At 27.1% G+C, this 10,080-nt stretch overlaps 1 protein-coding gene across 1 annotated transcript; it reads right to left on the minus strand.

The window, feature by feature from the left end:
- Positions 1-8,630: 8,630 nt before the first annotated feature.
- LOC145572155 (nuclear transcription factor Y subunit B-5-like) lies at positions 8,631-9,152 on the minus strand. Its single transcript, XM_081631175.1, has one exon. The coding sequence runs from the start codon at positions 9,150-9,152 to the stop codon at positions 8,631-8,633; it is 522 nt and encodes a 173-aa protein (XP_081487301.1).
- Positions 9,153-10,080: the final 928 nt, after the last annotated feature.

A 10,080-nucleotide genomic window follows, 5' to 3' on the forward strand; every position in this document is an offset into this window, starting at 1 on the left:
CAAGTAAATGTTAACGGAGGTAGTATATTACCATCACTGATGTTATAGAGATGAGTTGTGATTTTAATATCTTTAACAATGGTATTGTGTAATACGTCTGCTCATTTGATAGCTAGATGGGAAATTCATATAAATTTGGAATACTTAATGCAAGATGCAACTGACTTCCCAAGTCTTTAAACATTGGCGATTCTTGATTCAATTTAATTATATCTGCAACGTTTTTCATAAAAAATATAATTCGTATAATGTACGATATGACAGTCATTGTAAACTTTTTCATTTTTATTTGATTTAAATATATATGAAATGATTTTTGCTTTAAAATCCCTTTTAAAACGAATTTTGATATTTAAAAAATATTCTATAACATATGAAGTTAAAAAAAATGTCAAAAATAATTTTTTTATCCTAAAATAAATAGAATAATTTTGTTTATTTGATATCATACATGTCATATTAATGCATAATTATCATAAATATTAATAAGATAAGTCTACTACTTTCGTTCCAACAAATAGCCACACTTTTGCTACGCCTAATAATATGAGAAACTTTTGCACTTTATGAAACTGATATTACAATGAAGTATGTAAAAATAATATATCGTTGAAAAAATAACAAATTTATAAGATGTTTATTGAAAGTAGTTACTTATAAATTTTATTTGATACCTATGATGTATTAAAAGTTTATCAAAAAATTGATTCTCATCCCTGTTCTTGTGGCTTTCTAAACACCAAAAAAAAGTTAATCAAATTTTGATCTTAAATAATTTATTTTCGTTGATTTAACACTATATATACGTGTCAATGTCTCATATTAATGTTTATTGGTCGTCTATGTGGTGCAACACTTAGCGAAACATTAACAATATATAAGATATTTATTGAATGTTAAAATACTTTTTACACCTACATATATGAAATAATATTGAAATTTGATCAAAATAAAACTCTAATCCAATTTTTTAACTTAAAAAATATATATCCAAATATATCCACTTTTTTATCCTAAAAAAACTATCCAAATATATCATATTATAATAATGATTAGTTGTTGTCTATGTGGCACGACACACTGACGAAAAGTTGAAATGTCATGTGTTGATGTCTCGTGCCCTGACTAATCATACGACTAAAGTATAGTGTCGTTATATCGTGACTTGACTAATCTACAACTTTATATATTTAATAATGATTGAAATAAATTTTTTTAGCAGGTCGTTTTTTAATAGACATCATAAATGGATTTATTTTGGGTACTCTTTTAAAGGAGTATTATATTATAAAAACAATAATATATAAGAATATGATACTCTTTAATTTATACTTCCTTCGTTCTACAATGATTTTTCTGTTTGGAATCTTTGACTTTTTAAAAATAAGAGAGAATCTTCTAAATTTCTCCCAATTTATAAGAACAAACATAGTTATGTAGGATCTAGTTTGATTCATCTTGATGAATACATTATTAATGTCTAATTTTTATAATTTTTGCTAATGTGATACTAAAGATATTTGCGGTCAAAAGGTAAAAATTTACATCAATTCGTAAACAGGAACATCATTGTGAAACGGAGGAAGTACCTACGAAATATTGAAATTTTATATCAAAACCAACAATTTTATCCTAAAGATCTATCTAAATTTTCTCCTAAAAATATATCCAAATTTTATTGAAAATAAAACTCAAGCAATTTTTTTTCTTTCTAAAAAGTCTATCTAAATCTATCCAACTTATTTTATCCTATAGAAATATATTCAAGTAAATCATACGTGTCATACTTATAATTAATTGTTGCTTACAAGTGCGACAATTGGCGAAACATTAAAATGGCATACCCTTAAGTAGTAGTGGTTTTGAGCATGTGCAGGGTGGTCGATCGCACGGGTCCCTTAAGTGAAACTACTATAAAAGAGCCTCATTTTTTGAATTTAGTAACATATTTTTCCTAAATAAAATAAAATTTAAGGCCTAATTTAATAAAATTGCACCGGATCCGCCTCTGTTTTAAAGTTGCACATAATAATTAGCGGAGGTAGTATAAAGATTAAGCAGGTAAAGTAAAGTTTTTTTTTTTTTTTTTCAATTACATCACTCTCTCTCTCCTCTCCTTGCCTAGCTCCATAACCATCGGTTCACCTCTCCAAATCTGCTCCCCTCCAACACCCAAGCACCTACGTGCACCATTCTTTTACACACACGATACACTTGCCCTCACTCAATCAAAATTTTCATTAATGAAATACTCTTTTCGCATCACTCTAACAAATATTTTTTTTTTTTTTTTTTTTTTTTTTTTTTTTTTTTTTTTATATTTATTTACTTCGTAGGTGATAAGCTGTCAAGACACTAATAATTATAGAACAAATATGTGGATTTATAAAGAGATATTCAAATGTGGAGTATCATTTTATTAACATATTCATATAATATAATTCCTCTGTTTTTATTTAGTTGACACATTTAATTTAGACACACATGTTAAGGAGAAGAAAAAATGATAAAGCAAGTGAGGTAAACTAGTGAATGTAAGGTATAAAACTTACCTAAAAAGAAATCGTATCGACTAAAAATAAACTAATTAAAATAGAATACATGTCAACTAAAAATAAACTTATTAAAATTAAATATGTGTCAACTAAGCATAAACTTATTAGAATGAAACACGTGTCAATTAAAAGAAATGAAGTGAAGTACTTCATATATATTTATCTTATTTATCTTGTTGAATGTGAGGGAGAGTGAAAACTCTCTGTATATGATACTACTTGTATGTGATACATTGAACAATGTTCTAACTATACTACTAGTATGATACTAGTAGTATAGTTAGAACATACTAGTGGTAGTGAAAAAGTCATGTGATATATTGAATAGTGTTCTAAGGCCCCATTCTTTAGAGCTGCTTTGCTCTGTTGAGTCCTGCTCTGCTTTGCTGAAATTTGCTCTGCTCTGCTGAAATCTGTTATGCTCTGCTCTGCTTAAAAATAATACTTAATATTGAATTATTATAATAATAATAATAATAGTAATAATAATAATAAATAATTAATATTGCATTATTATAATAATAATTAATATTTAATAATAATAATTATTAATTAATATTTAATAATAATAATAATATTAAAAACTAATATTTAATAATAATAATAATAAAATATTTAATAATTAAAATAACAATTATAATAATATTAAAAATTAATATTTAATAATATTGATAATAAATAAATAATATTTAATAATAATAATAATTAACATTGAATTACAGTAATAATAATAAATATTTAATAATAATAATAATAATAATAATAATAAATAATTAATATTTAATAATAATAATAATAATTAATATTTAATAATAATAGTAATAATAATAATGATAGTAATAGTAATATATAATAATAATTAATAATTAATAATAATAATAATAATAATAATAATTGATTTTTTATAATAAAAATTAATATTTAAAGATAATAACTAATATTTGAAGATGATAATAATAATAATAATAATAATAATAAATTTTTAATAATAATAATAAAAATAATAATTAAATAATATTTAATAATAATAATAGTAATTGTAATAATAATTGATATTTTATAATAATATTTAATGATTATAATAATAATGCGATAATAATAATAATAATAATAATAATAATAATAATAATAATAATAAAATCTGCTATGCTCGGCTCTACTTCAATCTGTTTTGCTCTGCTCTGCTTCAATCTGCTCTACTCTGCTGAGTCCTGCTCTGCTCTGAAGCTCAAAAGAACAGGGCCTAACTATTCTGTTAAAATTTGGTCAAAATTTAACAAGATCCATTTCGATAATGTTTTTCTTTATAGATTAGTATTAAAATTTGGTCAAAATTTAGTCAAATTGTTAAATCAGATCATGCCATACAAGATAATAAAAATTCAGATCAGACCATATCAGACCTTAAAAATATTAGACCAGATCTACTTGTTTCAGGTGAAGAGAACAAGTGCAAAAGTTCTTATCCATAACTATTTTTTTTCTCTCTCTTCCCTATCCTCTTTTAAGGTTCTAGTTTTCTTTGTCGTTTAGGTCAAAAATAGTCTAATTTTCTAAAAATAAGACTATTCAAACCTTTTTCTTTAATTAATTTTTTTTTTTTTTCGCTTTTAGCTTTGCTCCCTTTATTCGTGAAAGTTATTCCTTTTTTCCAATTTTTCGGGATTACTTTTTTTTTTTTTTTTTTTATGGTTCTAATAATAATAGGAAAGCTGATTTGGATTCAAATGAGTTTAGGGTTTTTGATGAACTCTATGATCAAAACAATTGTGAAAGTCTCTATTTGAAAAGATGCAAATATATCGAAAATCAGTGCTCGCGTCAAGCTTGGAGCGGGGGAGTGTGAGTTATGTCAAATATGCAAAATAGTTATAGTTTTGATTGTAAAAGTTATGTTATTTTCTCTAAATATGTGATTTATAGATCTAGGTTATTATTATAGATGTAGTATGACTATTTATTATTGATACACTAGTGAGTATAGTTGTGCAACTGCTGATTTTTAAGGGCATCTAATAGTTTGTATGTATTATGTGTCTTCAATACTTTGTAGTATAATATTATTTATTGTTCAAGGTCAAAGCATATTGACAATTAACATAGATGGTTAAACAATAACCTTTTTTCTAAGAGGTCAAGTATTCGAACCATCTCATCCATATATTTTTTCTAATATATATAGTTGAGACAACATGGAGTATTGTTGGTTGTGTGGATGACGTGACATAATAAGAAGTCATGTAAGTGACGTGGCATAATAAAAAGTCATGTAAGTGATGTGGCAAAATGAGGGGATTTACGTGACGTATAAACGTTTCTAGAAACATCTTTTACGGAGTAATATATTATTATATATATTTTTTTCACAAATTTTGTGCATAAATCAAGAATTGCTATGGCCTACATTGTCAACTTGGATTATTCATAATAAAGCTTGATTTAAAAATTGAGCTATTCTTAGTGATATTATTTGTTGTGGTGACAAATATAATTGACCTATTCTTAAGATCCAATCGATGAGTTGACTGATTAAAGTACTTGTGTGACAAAGACCAGCATTTTGGTTGGCTCAATTTGTCATTAGCGACTTGTACAATTATGTGGTCCCAAAATGATTTTGATTTTTGAGGAAAAACTTAAACTAATCTTAGATGTATTAACCCTTTTAATCGCACCATATACATAAATAAATCACTTTTTTGCTTAATCACAAAATATATGCTACCTCCATTTCGTATTAGTTGCAACTTTAGAATATTTTGTATCTCATAAATAATACCCCAAAGTTGCAACTAACATGAAACGGAGGTAGTATATTGTTTAAATCTCTAGCAAAAACCCTTGTACAAAAGTATTATTTTTAGGTAATAGGTATAATGCATTTACCCTTTTCATGTAGTAGTTGCTTGTTTTGATTAAGTGAAAGTATTATTATTCCATGTATTGTTCAACAAATTAAATAGTAGCAATTCTCAAGCACTATTTTATAGAGTTTAGGTTCATGTTTTGAATAATAATCCTGTGAGAAAAAGTTTAATGCTTTGAAAAGGCTTTCAAAACCAGTGTGCTTGATTAGTGTTTTGCAACCGAACATTTTTTTTTAAAAAATTGTTTAATATTGTAATTAAACACCAATATCTTGACATCAAATCTAAAACAACCCGATAAATCAACAACTAATTGTACCAACCTTTAATACAGCAACTAACAAACACTACAATTAGGTTTTCATAATAGCTACTTTTACCCGAGCATGTTCAAAGTCTCTACCATATAATTTTCGAGGATTATTCAACTCATCTTTCACTCGTTACATTTTTTTGCAAACAAATCAATTAGCTGAACCAACAAAAAGAAAGAAACTAAAACAAAAACTATCACTCCGGATTATTCACACCCACAAAGTGATTAGTAATATATAGATAATGTTCACTGATTTTGATCAATTAATTTGTCATGTTTAAACATACTTGTATTAGTTGTATATGTTATGGGGTAGTAACTTATAAGTCACAATGTCAAAGTTTATGTATAAATAAGTAAATAGAGAAAATGTTAGTTTAACCAACTCATTGAGTTATTATATATGATAAGCTAGTTTATAATATTCATAATTAGATGAAGGAAGTCACATAGCAAGTGTTTGGGTGAGAATGAAAGACAAATAATATACTAAATTGTACTATAGTACAAATCTACTACTATTAGTAACTTTCTTTATTAAGAAGTGACAGCAATTGCATCTATAAATAACAAAATCAATGGCCTATAGGCTATAACAACAATATTGGTTAGATCGTGCACCGTGAGATACTACAAAAACTTGAATAAAAAGACTACTTTATTATTATTATTTTTATTATTAACCAACATTAGAACGATAAATGTTTGGATAAAATCATAAATATTTATCAAAAGATTACTCTACATATTTGAAATATTAAAGAATAATAAGGATTACTATATATTTTTTTTTTTTAAAAAAAAGATAGATATTTTTTAATAGCTTATATTAGTCATTTAATTCTACCAAGAAAAATATTGCACAAATTCTTATATGTGGTTGGCCACACCATATGGCCAATCATTATAGTGGTTACTTCGTTAGTTTTATACGGGTTACCCGGTCAGTGATACAGGGGTTACTTTGTCAATTTATTAAGGGTTGCTCAATCAGTATCATTATAGGGGTTACTTGATCAGTGTTATAGGGATTACTTTGTTCTTTTACAAGTGGTCACTATGAATTTTCACTCTTCCCTTTGTTATTTAAATATCAATAACAAATATGTGGTATGCCTTTTTTTTATTTCTTCTTTATTATTCCATCCTCTATATTATTTCTACGTACATACTCAATTTTGGCATTTTACTCATAATAATAAAATAAAAAAGCTATGTTAGTTATATGTTATCAATAGTGAAACACATATATCCTAATTACTTATCAAATTGTAAAATTAATCACACAAATATATTTTTCAATATTGATTACATAGCATCTCTCTAACTATCATAAACACAAATGGAAAACAAAAAAAAAAAAAAAGAAATCAAAATGACAAACAAAGATTTTAAACACTCTTACACAAAGAATGTTGCAATTCAAGATTTGTTTCAAAGAATACTCAGGTCGATCATATGGTAATAGGGTGTTTTTGAATTGAATATCAATCTAGCCATTCGGGTTGATGACAATTATATAAATCACCACTTTGAAAAAAAACCTAAATTAACCCATCCCAAGCCATGTCCGATGTAACATATACAAGTCATAATAAGGGCAGTCGTATAGCACAAAACAAGATTGAAGCATAGGAAGTGTTGAACATTATGATCTAATTCGAAAGACAGACAACACGAGTGCAGAAGTGTTGAAGCACATAGGAAGTACCAAAAGGATACACACAAAGCTTCCTTCTTTTGCTTTTACAACTTGGATAACAGATTTCGACACTCATAGAGTCATAGTCTCATACTAACATAATATACAAGTAATTATAATCATGATACAATTATAAATTTACAGTTTAATTTGTGCCTTAGAAAAGCTAATCTTTTTTAATTAACATGCATACAGTCATATTTATAAAAGTGACACTGAATAATTGAATATAATTCCAGATTAATTACTAATTCAAGTAAAATTAAGTACAAGTAGGTTAGTAGGGGCACATGTTTCCAGCACATAAGGAGAAGAATGTCTTGAAATAAAAGACACAAATAAGTTATATTTCATGTACTTGAACGACAAACATAAATAATCAAATCAATATATACTGCATTACTGTCATATATATTAGTCAGTCTAAAACCCTAATTTATGTTTAAATAATTATAGGGTTACTTTATTTAGCTAAAGAGAAACGAATCATCTATCTCATTTTACTCAAACGAAAGGAATCTTTGGGAAAAAATTCAACTTAAAATTACCAAAGTATATAATTAATTAATAATTAATTTGACTAAGTCATGACCTAATTGTCAAAGATGCAAACTTTACCTTTTAAGATTATTCGTATAGACTTTAATTAGATCAATCAACAATTATAACTATACACTTAAACTATATAGAGATGAAATTAGATAAATAAACTCTAATATATTACCCATGAATTTAGATTTGTATTGGTGATTTGTGGTAGAATCCAGTACCTAAAATCAACTCTTATTTACATATGTTGTTTGTGGCTTTCTACCCACCCGAACAAAAATTGAGGTTGAATGAACCAAATTCAATATATAAATTTAATAAAAAGCGATTTTTCATAATTGATAATAGGGTAACGGGGCAAAAAATATCGCGAAATTAATTGAGGGTTTCTTTTACCCAGTTACGATCCTATCAAATTCAATTAGTACTTTTTAATTTAACACAAGAGATCTAGTAATTAATTAACAAATCTCTTCCTTACAAATTAGGTTGTAAATTAAAACCCCATATTTTTTTTATCTCATAAATTAAACAACCATAAACAAGCTAAAATAACAAATAAAATTAAAAAAGAAAAAGAAGCCAAAATATATATATTACCAAGCTAGCAACTCATAAAAGTTGTTGATCGATGACAAGCATCAACCATGGATATTTTCCCTCTCCTTGTTTTGATTAGCAACCCTTTCTCCTTCGAATTCACGGTATCGATGAAGGTACCTCTTCAAAGGGTCAGCATACTCATCAAACCCAAGAGAAGACAAGGCCCAACAAATATCATCACCATTGACAGTTTTGCGCTTCTCTTTGTGACATTTATCGGAGGCTTCACCCGTAACGAAGCTAATAAACTCGGAAACACACTCTTGCATAGTTTCTTTAGCTTCCTTAGAGATTTTAGCATTGGGGGGTAATATATGCTTCATTATTCTCCCAACATTAGCTATAGGGAGCAAACGATCTTGCTCTTTAATAGTCCCTAGGGCTTGATCTTCGTGCTCGTGATCATCGTGCTCATTCGAGTTCCTTATGTTACTACCTTCATGGTAAATATTTTGATTGTAATTACCATGTTGTTGTTGAGATGATGAAGAATTTGGTGTAGGGTTATAGTTGGGAAGTAAACTTCTATTTGAGTAAGAAGAAGTTATGTTATCAACCATTATTATTTGTGTTTTGTATTAAAAAGAATGAGAGAAAAGAAAGTAAAGAGAAACTTGATAGATCCTCTTAACGAGAGACACGTTGCTAATGGTTTCAAATTGCTCATTGTGTTGTCTTATATATATAGGCACTTATTCACAATTTATTTTTTAATATTATATTATGACTATGTAACTAAACCTTTACCAAAAGTTTGTGCGCAAAATGAATGGGATAGATTTTAGCTTAAGTTTCTAATTCCTTTTCCAAATTTTATCTATTTAATTTGATTAATTTTTGTTTTATTATTGTATCTAGATTTTATTGGATAATCTACATACTTTCATATTATTTCAGCTTTGTAAAGTTTAATGTATAAAGGATATGTTGAACAACACATTTCAGACACTTTATCAAAACTTATTCAGCAATTTTTTAGTGTGAGTGGCTACACCACGTGACAGGGGTTATTTATTCAAGGGTTACGTACTTGTATGGGTAACTTATTCAGGGGTTACTTGTATGGGTTACTTACTCAGTCGCTTAACACGATTCCCGTGTGAGAGTAACCCCTAACGGACCAAGTAATCCTTGAATAAATAACCACTATAATTTACCTCTGACTAAACAAGTAACCCATGACCAAACAAATAACCTTAGAATTAGTAACCCCTGACGAAACGAATAACCCCTTACAAGTAACCCCTGACCGAACGAATAACCCCTTACAAGTAACCCCTGACCGAACGAGCAACCACCTACAAGTAACCCCTGACCAAACGAGTAACCCTCTACAAGACTACAAGTAACCCCTGCCACATGGTATGGCTAGTCCCATATAAAAAATTGTGAAACTTATTATACTTGTTTGACAAATGCTTTAAACAAATAAAAAGGACTTAAATTAAAATGTTAATTTTAGTACTATTTAGAAAGTGGTGCTAAAAT

Source organism: Chenopodium album, chromosome 12, assembly GCF_948465745.1.
Source record: "Chenopodium album chromosome 12, dcCheAlbu1.1, whole genome shotgun sequence".
Taxonomy (NCBI): Eukaryota; Viridiplantae; Streptophyta; class Magnoliopsida; order Caryophyllales; family Amaranthaceae; genus Chenopodium; species Chenopodium album.